This window comes from Mandrillus leucophaeus, unplaced genomic scaffold, assembly GCF_000951045.1.
Source record: "Mandrillus leucophaeus isolate KB7577 unplaced genomic scaffold, Mleu.le_1.0 Scaffold587, whole genome shotgun sequence".
NCBI lineage: Eukaryota > Metazoa > Chordata > Mammalia > Primates > Cercopithecidae > Mandrillus > Mandrillus leucophaeus.
Window position 1 is genome coordinate 879171 of NW_012106330.1, and position 18071 is coordinate 897241.

At 38.8% G+C, this 18071-nt stretch overlaps 1 protein-coding gene across 3 annotated transcripts in view; it reads right to left on the reverse strand.

Annotated features, from left to right (window-relative positions):
• The window catches only part of SFTA3 (surfactant associated 3), a 41329-nt gene that overhangs the window by 5646 nt on the left and 17612 nt on the right, over positions 1 to 18071 (reverse strand). For all 3 annotated transcript variants that reach the window (XM_011999183.1, XM_011999185.1, XM_011999182.1), the window contains exon 2: positions 13152 to 13242. In XM_011999183.1, coding sequence (XP_011854573.1) covers positions 13152 to 13242 — 91 coding nt within the window. The remainder of the gene's footprint in view (positions 1 to 13151; positions 13243 to 18071) is intronic.

An 18071-nucleotide genomic window follows, 5' to 3' on the forward strand; every position in this document is an offset into this window, starting at 1 on the left:
CTGTCATCCAGGCTGGAGTGCAGCAGTGGCAACATCTCGGCTCACTGCAACCTCTGTCTCCCAGGTTTGAGCAATTCTCCTGCCTCAGCCTCCTGAGTAGCTGGGATTACAGGTCTGCACCACCACATCCAGCTAATCTTTTGTATTTTTAGTAGAGACAGGGTTTCACCATGTTGGTCAGGCTGGTCTCGAACTCCTGACTTCGTGATCCGCCCCCCCTCGGCCTCCCATAGTGCTGGGATTGCAGGCGTGAGCTACCACTCCCAGCCAGCCCATCACTTTTAATAAAAATATTTCCTATTCATGAATCTAATATTATTTCTACAAGATGTATGGTATAAGTACAGCACAAAACAGTTACATGAAATGTCTTTATAGAGTTGAACCTATAAAAACATCTACCTTGTTTGGGAGATGTGCCAAGTGGGATTTTTCCTTAATGCATTTGATAGGCTTTAGCAGACAGATTTTTATTTTTATTTTTTTATTATTATTATACTTTAAGTTCTAGGGTACATGTGCATAACGTGCAGGTTTGTTACATATGTATACTCGTCCCATGTTGGTGTGCTGCACCCATCAACTCATCAGCACCCATCAACTCGTCAGCACCCATCAACTCGTCCTTTACATCAGGTATAACTCTTATACACATCTAGATGTGTATAAGAGACAGGGAGGAGGGCCTGTATGGCAGAAAAATGGCTAAGAGGTGAGCAATGAGGAAATGAAATGTGTCAAACAGAACTAAGGAAAGGAAAATTCAGTTTTTTGAATACCATGTGCAAGCAATGAACTAAGCATTTAATAATTCTTGTTAATAATTAAAGATAAACATTGGAATACGTCTATGAGGAGAAAAGAGCCTCTTTCCACAATGAACAGAAACCTCCCATCTTAGCTTAGTTGAAAAAATGGAAAGCTAAGATACTTTGAAGTCTGAAAGAGTACATGAGATGACTCAGATGTGGTTAGTAGCCCATCACCTCTGCTGAGCAGCTAAACATGACAGTGAAAATGAGAGTACACATTTGAGAAATGGGATTTGCTGAGGCCGTATATGGGAAGAGGGGACAGGCAAGTCATTAGACCAGTCTCTACTAGTTTCTAAACCTAGATGTCCATCCAGAATTGCATGGGTAACTATCCAAAACCACAGGTATGCAGCCAAAAAGGCACAGGCCAAAGTAACTATATCAGGGCACAGATGAAACAAAATGGGGGATGGGCAGTGCATAGAGAATGAAAGGAACGAACAATGGCACAGTCAGCACTCATGCAGCCTCAACCTCCTGGGCTCAAGGGATTCCCATGCCTCAGCCTCCCAAGTAGCTGTGACTACAGGCGTGAACCACCATGCCCAGCTAATTTTAGTGTTTTTTGCAGAGACAGGGTTTTGTCATGTTGCCCGGGCTGGTCTTGAACTCCTGAGCGCAAGCTATCTGCCTGCCTCAGCCTCCCAAAGTGTTGGGATTACAGACGTGGGCCACTGTGCCCGGCAGAGCATAATACTTTACATGGGCTTACTCACTTATCCCCTCACAACAGCGTTCCATACTAAGTGTGGGTTTCTGGGTTTAACCCCCTCATTATTTCCTCCCTTACGTTTGCAGCCTTTACCTTTCTACTGACTCATCTTAGTAATGCTTAAATATGTTCTTCATCCCCTACTCTTCTTTCAGCTATTCTGGAAATTCCCCTACTCCGTCCTCCCCTTCAAATCCCAAATTCTCTAAATGATTAAGTACCCATGGTCATTTCCTCATGCCCACACGCTCCCCAACCCATTACCATTGGGCTAATGTGCCTACCTGCTTTCTAAAGCTGCTTTCACCAATGTTACCAGGGACCTCCTCATTGATAAAACTCATTGCATCCTTTCCATTCCTTACCTTATATGACTTTTTGGCCCCTTTAACCGCTGAGATCCAGTTTTAGAGTTACATGTCTAGCTACTTAATGGACATCCCACAGCTTCATTAGACCTCAAATTCAATATATTCTAAGTTTAACTCATCTTCTTTCCAAAGCTACTCTTGTTCCACGTTCTCTATTTCAGCAAATGACACCATCACCAAAGCTGGTCTTCCTTCTTTCCTTCACCCCCAAATACACTTGGTCACTAAACCCCCGTACAGTCTACCCCCTACCTGCCTCTCAGAGCTGATGTGTACTCTTCTCTATCCCTATAGTACTAGGCTCATTTCACCACTCCCTTGGTAGCCCCGTCACTGGACTTCCCTACCCTTCACCCCTCCACTGCCCTACCACCATCTCTATTCTGGTCCCTGGAATGCAGTCCAGGGGATCTTTCTAAAACACAAGTCTCATTTTGTCAGTCCTCTACTTAAAAATTTTCCATGGCTTTCCACTGTCCCTAAAATGAAGTCTAAACTTCTTAACATGGTTAACATGATCCTCTCCAAGTTTCATCTTCAACACATCCCCTTCTGCACGCCACACTCCAGCAATACTTCTTGCTGTTCCTCCAGTGCTCCTCTCTTCTCTCTCTGGTTGTTTCCAGTGCTTGAAACAGTTCTTCTGACTTTTCTTCTGGGTAAGTCCTTCCACACCTTTAGATCTCAACTTATGTCACTTCCCTTGGAAAGACGTTTCTCAACCCCCAGTCCAGGTTAAGCATCCTTCTTCTGGACATCCACTGTATTACAAATGCTCTTAAAGTGGCCTCTATTTAACCAGCTTACTTGATACATGTAATTTCGTTTGTAAAGCACACTGACTACAGCCCTGCCCTCCCCAACGCTCAAAGCTGATAAGCTGCTGTCTATACACTCATCTTACTACTGCTCTCACCAGTTGAATTGCATTGTATACCTACCAAGAGTCAGATGTGTTTGGTCTAAATTATTTTATAATAGTTTTACTATGGTTATAGCTATGTTATTTGAGGAAATCTTATGTAAATTGATAAAATATAAGTACAGAAAGTTGTTTCTATAATGTACAAAGACATAAATGTAAGCTTCTAAAAGTTACTCTCATGGATATAAAATTGGAAATGGAAAGAAATCATTAAACATCTAAACAGATTCTACTCTGACATAGATTTGTCAGTATCTAAGTTCTTGCTCCAATTTAAAGAAATTAAAATAGAAATAAAACGTGTATATATTATGGGTGTGGTTTATATCAGAAAGATGACTGGGACTTCAATTACTGGACATATATTTAAGGAAAAGTCCTTAGCCTTGCATCAAAAATTTGGCAAAATAATATACGTTTATATTTTATTGAAGTGAAATTTATATAACATACAATTAACCATTTGAAAATATGCAAGTCAATGGCATTTAGTGCAGTCATGATGCTGTGTCACTACCAACTCTGTCTAGTTTCAAAACTTGTTCATCACCCCAGAAAAACGCCCTGTACTCTTGAGTAACCACTCCACATTCCCCTGCTCCCGTCTCCTAACAACCTCTACTCTCTTTAAATTGAAATAGAACATTTAAGGCATGTAGATAACATTTTTAATGACTCTCCACTTTACTGACTTTTTGGATGAGTCTATTAACTATTGGTCCAACACAAGTTGGATGAGTGGGCATATGCACATCTGATTTCCTTGCAGCTGTGTATTAAAATTGCTCATTTCGCTGCCTCCCCTGCCTCCTAGACATTGCACGCTTTGTAGGCAGGGGCATGTTCGAGCTGTTTATACATGGGTCTGCAGTACTTGGCACAATGCTTAGCACACAGTGGGCTCCATATTTGTAGGGTTAATTCAGATTACCCAGAAATTAAGTAATATGTCCAAGGACATTAATGGTGAGTCACAATTTAAGCTTAGTGAGCACACTAAGCAGAAAATGAGACCTGTCTGGGAGGTGAACTGAGGCAGCAGTCATATTAGAGTTAATACTGAAAAGTGCTTACTATGTGCCTAGCACTGTGCTGAGCTCTTAACAAGTATTACACTGTTTAATCCTCTTAACAATCCTACAAGGTCAATATTATTATTAACCCAGAAATTCTAGGGAGAGAGTCAGAGATTCCTTAATCCAATTCAAGTATTATAGGACACCAGAGGAAGGCTGTGAGTTCAAAAATAGTTTAGTCAAATGACTGGAAAGGACAATCATTTTGTTACTTTAGTAACACCTTTTAGGACTGGTTTTAGGAAAGAGGAAGTCAGGTCAGATGTCTGCAATGGAGCCCTCTCTAGAGTTTTTGCCCTTCTCCGCACACACACAGACACACACATGCAACACACATGTCTTGGGTTGTATCTTGCAAGTACTTGGTTATAATTCTTGGGAAAGATGCCACTCTTATGATTTTGTTTTGCTCTGTTGATTACCACTGTGTCCTACAGGTACAACCACATCTACTGTAAAGTGGAATACTTCTAGATCCCACTGCACTTCAGGGCTCTACCATGTCTGTGCCTCTCTGGAAACCACTGCCTCCTGTATAGCACCAGGCCACTTGCCCCTCTGCTGGCCACCACCACTGCATGTTCTACTGGCGCTGCCACCAATACCCCAGAGCACAGATAGGCCAATGCTGCTCAGCGATTTATGGTGCAGTGGAGAAGAATGCCTCTTTCTATTTATTCTCTCCATCGAGTTATTTCCAAAGCAATATTGCCCGCCTCGCCAAAGCCTCAGAGGCTTGGGTGAAGATGTGTCTTCTGATTTTTATGTACCATCCCCTCTTTGTCCCAGGATGCAGAACTGAGTCCATGGAAATCTGCACCTGGGGCAAAGGCAAACAACCTGAGGTACTTAGGGTAACTGCTCCACTCCAACAAGTAAAGTTTGATGACTGGGCCAGGCTTATCCCACTTGATCCCTCTCCACTCAGTCCCTCAGATGATCCTGAGTTCTAAAGGTAGACACTTTTAATGTAGCGCTGGAACCCCAACTCCCTTACTTTTATGACCAAGTGTGGGAAGTGGAAGTGAAAGAGAAGCAATTCGAGACCCTGTAAAGGATGGAGCTCAGGATTTGGTGACAAAGACTTTTAGCGCCAACCTAGATGCCTTGGTTAAAATGCGTGTGTTGAGTAACACCTCCATGCAGACCACCCTAATAGGCCTCTTTGGGGATTCTGACAGAGCAGGATGAACTCTGTTCCCTCACAGAGCTCACAACTCACATGGGGATACAGTGCAACACAAACTAGCATCTCACGAGCATTCCAAACCTCTGGACGGGGAAGAGTTAGGGGTGACTGTTAAGTTCTCTTTGTTTGCTTATCTATATTCACTAGTTTTCTGTAACATGTATGTGTTGGTTATATAATAAAGCCTGAAGTAAAATTCAACAAGGATAAATACTCTCCAATCAGAGTTGGCACCCAGTGCTCAGACAGCTCAGCACCCCCGCAGTCTTCACCAGAGCTGGCCTGGGAGCTCCCTCCACCCTTCTCCTTGAGCATAGGACACAAGTGCCAAAAAGGAACCCTAGGGCATACAGCCCACCTCTTCTCTTGCTCCATCCTCTCTATTATCACTGAACAAATAGATACACTCAACATCTCCTCAAAGCCTTCACTATACACTGAAAACTCCAAGCTGATTATAGCAATAATAATAATAAATGAGTCTGAAAAGACCTTGCTAATGCTTTTTATAAAATAAATAGGCTGAGTATCGAATGAGTATTGACCCAAAAATAAAAGTAAATGGCTTTAAACAAAATGTTTCTCAGTGTTCTTCTCTGTTATCCATGATTTCAATGTGATCCTAAATATTTTACTCTAAACATCCCATTTTTAGACACATAACATTTTAGTTAGCTGTTTTCTAAAAGTATATGAAATTGGGTTAGTTTTTGGTGTCTTTTTTCTTTTCTCAACCCATATAAGAACAATACTCTTATATATATAGTTCTTGTGAACCAAGTAGGTAGTAAAAAAATTGAGAGTCAAAATTTAAATATCTTTAATAATTGACTTGTATAATGTTTATGTCTTGACCATCATCTTCATCATCACCACTGCAAGCATCTGGATTGGACTTGAAGGTTACAAATCATTTCTACAAATAGCATGTCTCGTTTGGGTGGCCCTACTATCCCTGTTGTATTGAGGAGGAAACTGGCAAGTCACAGAGGCTAAATGACTTGCCTAGGATCTCACAGCTACTTCTGGTACAGAGCTAGGACTTGATCTCAAATCTGCTAACTCTACAGTTTTTATTCTTTATCCTACCAAATTGCTGTTCCTTTTCTTTAGTTCCTGTATTTTAGTAGTAGTGGCATTTGGTTTGACTTAGAAAATCTTAAATTAAACCTTTGAGTAGCTACCTTTACCACAGTTCCAAGAGACCAATCTAGAGGTACAAACTTAGTCTGAAAAGCACTCTCCTATCTCGTTTCACATCTCTCTACTCTTTAAAATGTAAGCACCAAACCATAAGAACATGTTTTTGAAAAATCAACATTGGGCCAGGCGCAGTGGCTCATATCTGTAATTCCAGCACTTTGAGAGGCCAAAGTAGGTGGATCACTTGAGGTCAGGGGTTCAAGACTGGCCTGACCAACATGGCAAAACCCCATCTCTACTGAAAATACAAAAACTAGCCAGGTGTGGCTGCATGCACCTGTGATCCCAGCTACCCAGGAGGCTGAGGCATAAGAATCACTTGAACCTGGAAGGCAGAGGTTGCAGTGAGCCAAGATAGCGCCATTGCACTCCAGCCTGGGTGACAGTTTGAGACTCCGTCTGAAACAAAAAGAAAGAAAAATCAAAATTGCATTTAAGTTCAGGAAGAGAGAGAGAAGAACTTAGATGTTCAAATGTTCTCTGTATTGCATTTAGCGGCGAGGTAATTGATGTTTCTCTTCAAAAACAAATGTTTAAAAATGTCTTTGAAAATATGTGGTATAAACAAAATGTTATATGGGGAGGGAACAAGCTTAGGCAGTAGGCAATATCCAATAAGAGATCCAGACCATGGAGCTAGATTGAAATTCTGGATTTGGTCTGGGCTCAATGGCTCACGCCTGTAATGCCAGCACTTTGGGAGGCCAAAGTAGGCGGATCACGAGGTCAGGAGATGGAGACCATCCTGGCTAACACGGTGAAACCACATCTCTGCTAAAAATACAGAAACAATTAGCCGGACATGGTAGGGGGCGCCTGTAGTCCCAGCTACTCGGGAGGCTGAGGCAGGAGAATGGTGTGAACCCGGGAGGCAGAGCTTGCAGTGAGCCGAGATCGCGTCACTGCACTCTAGCCTGGGTGACAGAGTGAGACTCCATCTCCAAAAAAAAAAAAAAAAAGAAATTCTGTATTTGAGGATTTCAAATCTGTAAGGCATTTTATCTCAGAGAGTGAGTACGTAAGAGTTTAAGCATGTGTCCGTATGATTGAAAGATCCAAGTTCAGTCATGGTGGGCAGGGAAAGGAGGTATTTGAGTATTCTTCAGCGCCCATGGGATGCCAGATTTAGAAAAAATGAAAATAAAAAATGTCCAATTACATTTGAATTTCCAATAAACAACTAACTTTTAAATGTAGTATGTTACATTCAATATTTGAGACATGTTTATACTTAAAATTTTTCACTCTTTATCTGGAATTAAATTTAACTGAACATCCTGTACTTTTTCTGGTCAACCTACCCTAGGGGCTAATCCATAGGGCGTCCTTGAGCCAGGCTCAGAGAATACTTCTTTGGGGCCATCCTTGATAAGCCAAGAACTAGAACTGAGCTAAAATGAGAAAGTCTGAATTAAGTCCTTGGTTGTATACATACATCTTTTTTAAGTGTTTCATCATCTGCTTGGGCCTTTTGTCTTTGATTGAAAGTCGCTATAAACTGTGCCTGAATACCACAGCGTTAATCACAAGCCTCCTGAAGTATTTTCATATTGTGTGTAATAAATGCCCATATACTTAGGATTTAAAGTAAGAACTACTCACCACAATATTTAGTTAAAATTACAAAGCGAGTACAAATTAAGCCATCATTTTGTTAAGGTGTATATTATAAGTCTTATTTAATTTCCCCATGTTCTTATGTGTATGTTTGTGTAACTGTTGTGTCAAGACTTTCACTGATAAAGTATTTCAATTAGCTGCTAAAAGAATACATTGAAGGAGTTACAACTGATGTACATTTGGGCTAAATACCTATAATCAGAGTTGTTTCTCACCTGAGTCCCTCTTACTGATGTTATGTAACAAGCGGTCCTGATTGCTAGCAATAACTTGCTTAACATGTTCACATTTGTGTGATAATCACATAAAAAATAAAATGACTCACTAGTACTTCAAAAAAGAAACTGATACTAGGTGTAGGCTAGATATGTTATATGGTCACTTTATCATATCTGAAAGCCTTATTCCTAAATCACTAGGAGTTTTCAGACTCTTGTCACAGGACTGATTTGAGACCAGCTGAGAGATGAAATTTGTGGGGGATGAGGGAAGCAATGAGAGAAACTGGTGAATGGAAGGCAGGGAATCACCCCTTCATGCTCACCTATCCCCATGCTTCCTGGGTAACCAGAGCTTATCACCTAGGTATAGTCTTATGGCCAAAAAGGACTAAAATGAACTGGAAAGTCAGGGAAGTCATAGTAGTAATGAGCTTTGGTGCAGAGATGTACGGGGAAGTAAAGTCCTCCTCATCCACCAAGGGCCTTTTATGTCCTTGTGTGGCTCCTGTGATGATTATATCACTCTTTAACAGTCTTCTAACATTATAATCATGAAATCATCATAAACATTTTTCCTCACAAATTATTTATTCTCTACCACCTTCTTTCAAAACGTCCTGATTTCACTTTATGGAAGAGACCAGAGAATTCTCAACATCTAATTCTATCCCACAACCTTTCTATAAATCACTTTAATGTGATGTTCTAGAAAATTTATGGGACACATCTTTGTTAAATAAAAGAGGCATTTACTTGGTAAGGCAGCCAATTTCTCTTATTCATTGATCAGCATGAGACCTTTATTTAAAGCTCTTTGTGTGTGTATGACAGGGTCTTGCTCCATTACCCAGGCTGGAGTGCAGTGGCCCGGTCATGGCTCACTGCAGACTCCACCTCCTGGGCTCAAACAATCCTCCTGCCTCCACCTCCCGTATAACTAGAACTACAGACGCATGCCCCCACGCCCCACTAATGTTTTGATTTCTTGTAGAAACAGGGTCTTACTTTGTTGCCCAGGCTGGTCTCTAATTCCTGGGCTCAAGTGGTTCTCCCACCTTGGCTTCCCAAAGTGCTGGAATTACAGGTGCGAGCCACCATGCCCAGCCTATTTAAAGCTTTAGGAAGAAAAGTTTCACATTGCTCAACCTCATGACTTAAGCAGGTCAACTCAAAGTATGGGTAAATCATGCCTTTCCTACCACATCATCATGGGAAACCTGAAGTGGCCACTCTCACAGCCTTGCCTATAGGATGCTAAAAAAATGAAACATCCGAAATTATTCCGATATCTTACATGTGTCCTGTGTATAAGAAATTTCAGGCTGGGTGCCATGGCTCACGCCTATAATCCCAACACTTTGGGAGGCCGAGGTAGGCAGATCATCTGAAGTCAGGAGTTCGAGACCAGTCTGGCCAGCATGGCAATACCCCATCTCTACTAAAAATACCAAAAAAACAAAACAAAACAAAAAATTAGCCAGGTGAGGTGGCACATGCCTGTAGTCCCAGCTACTTGGGAGGCTGAGGCAGGAGAATCACGTGAATCCAGCAGGCAGAGGTTGCAGTGAACTGAGATCGCACCACTGCACTCCAGCCCAGGTGACAAGAGGGAGACTCTGTCTCAAACAAAACAAAACAAAAACCCAGAAATTCCATCTCTCAGAATTTTGTGAAGAATAGCTATTCTTTCTCCTAGCTCTGCTCAAAATCATCTCCATGAGATAGTGGATTTATGAATGTGGTAAGAAAAATTCAGTGGACTCTAAGAAAATTTCTTTATCCTGTTTGGAGCCTCCCTTGTCCAGTCCCATGTAATGTTCTTTATCCCAGATAAATGTAGCCAAGCACTTCCAAACACCTCGGGAAATGCAGAGGTTGAAGAGGGGGAAATCTTATTTTACTATGTAAGTTTCGAATATGCTATTTTTGACTAGATAACACAATCACATAGCTCAAGAATTAAAATGACATTAAAACATATACATTGAAAAGCTGTATTATGTTCCCTTTTCCTATCCACCCCACTAATCCCTGATGCCCTCTATAGGTTAACACTTGCCCTGTGTTCCTCCGGGCTCTTCCAATGTTTTTATGTATATACAAGCATTAATGCATATTTTTATTTCCTAGATTTCTTACACAAAAAGCAACATATACCATACATCTTCTGCAGCTTGATTGCTCATATAAAATATATCCCAAAGATCACTCCATGTCAGTATATAGGACTCATAAAATGTCCTTGTTGACAGGGTGTTTCTTAACTCTTCACATAACGTGCAATGCTGCAGTGAACAACTTGTCTATAAGTCCTTTTGTATGTCTGTAGGATAAATTTCCAGAATTGAGACTTCATAGAATTTTTTAATTAAATACCTCTGTTCTAACGCTTCTCAGAGTGGCTTGTGTTTGTTAGTGCTTCCTCCTCACTATGGTATACACTTCTGAAGGCATGAACTGTGTTTTATGCATCTTTGTACCCACAGGGGCTACCACAGTGCCTAGCATGTTAATGCTAAATACAAACCAAACTTCTAGTGTAACTGCAACCCTGAGAACATTCAAGTAACCCCTCAACGTAAAGGCTGCGATCTAGGTGTAGATTAAGAGGCACTTCCCAGTTTCTATTTCAAGATGAAAACAGGACTTATAAAGATAAAAGTATTGAATAAGGAGTCAAAGTTTCAAGGATGAGGCTGTCTCTTCAAATCCGGGAACTGGGTCAATGTCGGGCAAATTTTCTGGGTTAATCACGCAGAGACAAACTAAGTGGTAAAATAGAGAGGAAGCCTAGAGAACTCCTGCCTGCTGATGAGCAACCACAGGTGACTGAGAATAGCACTTCCCTAAAAGCCAGGATGAGCTATGGAGAAAAGGTAAATGCATACGTGGATTAGAATCTGAGCAGAGATGGAGAGTGTGCGCAGAAAGCGAGGCTGCAGATGGTGCTAATGTAGCTGCTTCTCCACTCTCATGACAGCCTGTGGGAATGGCTCCTGGTTTTGCTCTTCAGCCCCCACCCGTGTCAGGAAGGCTTCTAGGAAGTGGCCTTGGTGAAAACTCAAGCCCAGTCCTAAACTGATGGCAGCCGTACTTCCCTAGCTATTTCTCTCCCCATCCCAGTGCTGCTCCTCCCAGCCACAGCTGCTATTCCGAGCACATAGGCCATAGGAGGATTCTTTCTTTCCACGAGATAATCACTAAGCCTCCCAGCTGCCACTGAACTCTGTTTAGCCAAGTTTGAAGACATGGACTAGAAGGCAGATGTGTCACACACAGAACTCGTTTCAGTGCTTGTCAAAATCCTCACCTCTCAAAAATTGTCAGTGAAAAATGAATGGTTACAACTTCTTATGTCAATAATGTGGCAATATAATTCAAAAATTGTAAATGTGTTTTTATCTAGCAATTCTACTTCAAGGAATTGATTCTGCAAGTACACTTATAGAAGAACAAAAAAAAACTATACATACATTTGCTGAAGTATTATTTGTAAAAGCAAAAAAATTAAATAGAAATTACCTACATATCTATCAACATGGTAGTGGTTATATATATAATACTATATTATGTAATATCTTTTGCAGCTCTAGAAGAATGAGATAAACCCATGTGTAGGGCATGGAGCAACAGTCACATACACTGAGGTGAATAAAAACAAGCTTAAAATAGTAAATATATTGTATGATTTTATTTGTGATTTCAAAGATGATGTGCTTGCATATGAATTTTTAAAAATTGGTAAAAATATATGAGAGACTATTAAGGCCACCACTGGGGAATGGGATTGAGGAGACTAGGGGAAAAGAAAGGAACAACTTTTTATTTTTTTAACTTCATATCCTTTTTGTATTGCCTTTGAGAATTAAAAAGTTCACTTGCAGCCCACATATTATTTCTAAGATTCCTGTGGTATATAGATTATGTAGGATTTGGTGATTTTCTTTTTTTTTTTTTGAGACAGGGTCTCATTCTGTCACCAAGGCTGCAGTGCAGTGGCATGATCACAGCCTGCTGCAACCTAGACGTCTGAGGCTCAGGAGATCCTCCCACTTCAGACTCCCAGGTGGCTGGACTACAGGTGTGCGCCACCATGCCTGGCTAAGGGTCATACTATGTTGCCCAAGCTGATCTTGAACTCCTGGGCTCAAGCGACTTGCCCGCCTCGGCCTCTTAAAGTTTTGAGATTACAGTTATGCATCATTATGCCCAGCTCTAGTGATTGTTTTTGGTCTTTTTTCCCCCCGAGACAGAGTTTCGCTCTTGTTGCCCAGGCTGGAGTGCTATGGTGCGATCTCCGCTCACTGTAACCTCCGCCTCCCGGGTTCAAGCAATTCTCCTGTCTCAGCCTCCTGAGTAGCTGGGATTACAAGCGCCTGCCACCATGCCCAGCTAATTTTTGTATTTTTAATAGAGATGGGGCTTTACTTCGTTGGCCAGGCTGGTCTTGAACTCCTGACCTCAGGTGATCTGCCCACCTTGGCCTACCAAAGTGCTAGGATTACAGGCGTGAGTCACTGTACCTGGCCCCTGGTGATGATTTTTTAATCAGAATAGCTATCACTTAAAAAAAAAAAAAGAAAAAAAAAACTTTTAAAAGGTTCTTCTTGGCTGCGTAAAACATCTGTGGTTGACCTTAATTGAGGTTCACAGAACCAACTTCAGCTTTGTGGGCATATACTCAAAACCCGACTCACACAGAAAGCCTAGTATAATTTTCTATGATTAAAAAATCAATGTGTTGAGTCTTCAGACTATTGATTAGGTTGTCAACAATTTTAGTAACACCCTTGACCACCCATAAACTTCCATTTGTCACTTACCTGAACATATCTTTTAAAGAATGCTTTTTAGTTCTTATGTTGCATTTCCTGCAAAATCTCCCATGCAGTGGACTTATTAATCATGAAAAAATTTTGTCATATTTTACAAGGTCAGAGAGAAGTAAAGAAGAAAAGATGATCCCATATTATGTAAGTGTCCTGTTGCTAAAGAAAACACTGCTCAGGGCAGACTTACACAAAGTGGTAGATTCTGATACTGGGTTTTCAAATCCTGATAATTGGAGCCATTCAGTCAGTCTCTGTGCCTGATCCTGAATAAAAAGAACCTGAGACGAAAAGCAAGAAGATGAGAAAATGTTCAGACAATAAAAAGCATTTGGCAGATGCAATTGGCAGTAGACTCAACATACATTCTCTTGAGGCAAAGCTTTAATGAAGAAGCTCAAATGTAGCAGAATATTGTTTGGAACATCAATTTCCAGGTCACCTACCTTCTCCAAGACTTTCTGTTGCTAAGATGATGATGTCTTTGGTTACCATAATTTAACAAAGTTTTCTAGTATCAAAAAGTTTTAGCAATTTGCCTTTCTGCAATGCAGGGGAAAAAAAGCTGTAGGATGTGCAATGTTTATTCAATTGCCTTGTTGTATTATTGCTCTTCTTTCTGGAATAGTATTTTGGGTTTGCAAATGTAGAGAAACCTACATTTTCCTGGTATAGACCTGTGATGACAGGTCTACCATATAAGCGAATAGACAGATATATCAAGCAAGTTGATAATTCATCTTGCTGTAATTAACCAAATATAGTTTATGGAAGTGATTTAAGCCTAAAATTCACAAACAACTTCATGAAATTTTCAGAACCAATGTATACTTTTGGGGTTAGCCTCAAAACCTTTGAGAGCTTCCACTTCACAGCTAAATGCTAAAGCACAATAATCATGGGAATAAGACAAAGGGAGATTAAATGATCAGCAAATGAGGAAGAAACAAAGAGAAAAATAGAGAAAGCAGTGATGTAGCTATAACAAGAGCCTTACATGCCTAGTTCACTTATTCTCAGACAATTCATCTTCTACAATAATAAAAATTGACTGTAGCCTTCCAAGAAAAGTTGCTTCTTCAAAATGAATAGGTTCTAAGCATGTTTGGTAATTTAATTTCAAATAGATGTGTTGGTATAATTTGGGTTTTAAGGCACTAGCCCTCAATATTTAGATCTTGGTCTCCAGAAATAAATTACCTTGACAACTAACATGAAGGCCAATCAATGTATACTGACCCCAATTATTGGAATGGTATGAATGAATGTATATTTTTAAACTCAATTATCCAGGTAACTTGCACATAAATATAACAAACCAAAGACCACAGGGTGGGATACTGCCTCAACTTCATTTTAGTACAGATTGTTTTCTCCTTTGAACCACTAATCAACTTTACTATATGCAGTTTCTACAATACAAGCCTATTTGCCTCAACATCTTAGCATCATAGTATCCTCTCATCAGAATATTGGTTAGGTTCCCTAGTGTGAATCACTTATCCAGTTGCTTGCCTGATTATTCACATGTTTTTGAGATTTGTGAAATGTAGCAGATAAACAGGTTTATGCTGTGTGCAACTTGGAGGGCAGCCAATGTCTGTCTGCCTATACTGTATATTTACTCTCCTTCCTCAATCTCTCTCTCATACAGAGAAGCTGTATTTTAAGACTAAAATCAGGGTAGAATGCAATCCAGTAATGTCACTGCAGAAAACAGCAGGTGCTCATCCACTCATTTGCAGTGATTCTTGCAGTGAGGAAAGTGAATCAATGATTCATCTAATGGACAAAGAAACGCCACAGTGAACATTTGGAAAAATCAAATGAGGGAAAGGAACATTCTCTTATAAAGGTGGGCTCTGATTTTGGAAAGCAAAACCTCCCACATGAAAATCAGGAAGTTTGTTGTGTTCTGGTTGTAACTGTAGTAAGCAATGGCATGTTCCCTCTCTCCCTGCTTCCTCTGTTTTATTGCTTTTGTGTTGCACTTCTAAAATAAATATCAATAAATCATTGCAGTTAGATACTCTAATATAGACAGAAATGTACTTGACTCCCTACAGTCATTACAATTGGAGGGGACTCTGATTAGGATGCTTTACTTAATTAAGTGATATCGTCTAAAGAGAGTTCTTCCCTCCATTTTCTGTTTAACAGTCTCACAAAACACCAACAGAGGAAATTCATTCTGTTGTTTGCTTTTCTTATTGTAAATGGTTTCTCCTCATTCATATTTTGCAGAAGATGATGTCGTGTTGATGAAATGGCTAATAAGCCAAAGACTATGGTTACACACAGAGTCTTGTTCAAATCAGCCCAGGCTACACAGACTGAAAACATTTTCTCCCCATCTCAAAAACGTGTTTTTAAATTTATTTTTACGGCATCTGTAACCTAAAATTAAGAAAATCCAAAAGAAAGTCTTTTCTGAAAAGTCACATTTCACCTAGTTTGTGTATGGTTCAGCAGAGACCTTAAAAATCTGTTTATTTGAGAAAACAGAAAAAAAAATGGGCAAAGAATAAACAATCCTTATGCATTAAATGTTATTTGTGAGGCACTTTGATTTTACTGAAAGAAGTCATTAAATTTGGATTGCCAATACAAATATGATTATATATGTTTTCCAAATAAAATGTTATTATGTTGTAACTGAACTCATCCATTTATTGTTTGTTTACCTAGTGCTCAAATGCATGTTTTATTCATAGATGTCTGGGAGAAAAAAATTTTGCTTGATAATCACACCAAGCATATTTAACAAAAGCGATTCTCCTTTTATTAGTGAACAGGTTTAAGCAGAATGATTTCATTTTTTTCCCCATTTAGTTAATTCAGACTTGCAGGATCCTTAGCTTACAGCTTTTGTTTCTCCTCCCACGGCCTTTTATGCCTTTAATGTATGCATGCCTATCCACTGATGGGAAAATATCATTTCCTGAAACTCTTCCTTTTTCCATTCTTGACTATTCTCTCCGTTGATTTCTAGCTTTGGTTAGTTTTCACTAGTCAGTTCTGTCAAATCGCTGTATGTACAAGACAGATAATTTGAAGCCAAGCAAATAGTTAATTATCCTGTTGAAAAATTTAAACTCTCTCTCCTCAGAGTGAATTGGAATTCTAATTTGCTCATTCCTTTAAAAATAAATAATATATTTATATATTTAAAGCAATTAAAAAGTGTATAGGATAGAAAGTCATAAAGTGAAGATTTATTAATATCTATGAAATTTTTTATTGCCAAAACATTTTAACAAAATTTTTGCAACTTTAACAAATTAACAATTGCCTTGTATTGAATTTAGCAACTTTATTTCTGTCTATTAAAAAGCAACATTAAATGTAAACACTCTCTTAAATGAACTCAACCAACTTACAATAGATTATTTGCACCTTAATACAACATGCAGCTAAAAGCGATTAATAAACTGTAAAATTTAAATACATGTCTCAAGATATAAAAGTGAATATTCATGAATCACATGCAAGGGGTTTGTAATTAATTGCTAAATTATTAAAAGAACATTTTATAACACAGCTAGAAATCTGAATTATTTGAATTATTTAATAGCTTGGTCATTAATCAAACAAAATAATAATAGCAACAATAATACATAATTGCCAAATGAGTTAATTAATGTTGTTTGACTCTAAGATTTTGTCTTGTCTTGTTTTAACTGGGTACCATCCTGCATAAAAATGTTTCCTTAAGCTGGATACATTCTGAAGTTACATAATTTTTCTTAATTAGGAAGTTAAGAAAATCACAGAAGAATAGTAAAACAATGTGCCTGCTCGACATGTTATCCAAAGTGAATTCCAGAAATTGTTCATAATTGCTTCTGTTATTTTTAAAAGATGTTCTTTATTAAAAATTAGCCTCACATTAGTTTTAAAGTTCGTTAAATGTTAGTTTTTTTCCCCCTGGTTTTGATAATTTTAACAACTAAAAGCTTAGTTAGCCTACTATCTGTTAAGCAAACTTCTTTATAGATTTTGTTTAAGCTCTTCATTTTAAAAGGTGCCTTTGTCCTGAAACTAAACATATGACACTCCTGTCCCCTAAGAAAATTTTTGAGAAATTGAATAACAGCAAGTAAATCTGATAGAGAAGTTTTATCCCATTCCTGCTGTTTACTTATTTTAAAATAATTGTTTAAAGATAAAGAATGTGTCTTTTTTCTTAAGTCTTTAAGAAGAATGAGAACTGGGTCTAATAAAGCACTACTGAAGTTAGAATAGCCGCTGAATTATTATCTGGCAGAAGAATGTGAGTTCTATTTTGCCTGAACCAATTATCTTTATCAAATGACTTTTCTACCTAAATTGTTTGCTTAAGATATTATAGATAAGCAGAGTTATTGTAATATGCATTTTAGGCCATTATTATTTAAATTCCTATAAATCAAACTGGTGTAACAGAGCCAATTTCAGGTTATTTGTTGAAACTGCTTTTCTTTGGAGCAGTTAACATTTGGGGCTAATGCTGCAATCCTAATGGGCAAATATATCAAATGTTTAAAATATAAACACAAATATTATTGCCTTTAAAAGGCTAGTTAGTAAGAAAAAGATTTACATCCTAACATGGGCTTTTTTCTGTGTTTGTAAGATGAGTGCTCTAAATAAAGTATTTGTCATCAAAGCTGTCTCTGTAAATTAGTAGAAAGAGTAACTTTTCTAAAGAGAACCTAGCTAAGAGACACCTCCTGCAATGGAAGTAGATCAAATCTGTTCAAAGAAAAGGACAAAGAACAAAGTTTATTTGCTAGCGTGAAGACAGTTTCTTGAAACTTTTTTTTTTTTCCTACGGAAACCAGAGTGTTCAAGAAAGACAATATTTAGCAATGGGCTTTTGGGGGTTGGGAGGAGAAAAACATCTTGTGTGATGTAAAGGGAGAAAACATATAGACCACAACGAAATAAACAAACATTTTCTTTTGGCAAGAGATGACTGCAGAGTTTGAAGAGTAAATTACTTCCATCAGCAAGTTGTACCTTATAAATTTAGAAGAATGGATCATCAACTCATTTGGAAGATAATTCTCTTTTTAATAGCAACAGTTTCACAGCTAGTTTTGTCTCTAAAAACGATACCTGCTAGACA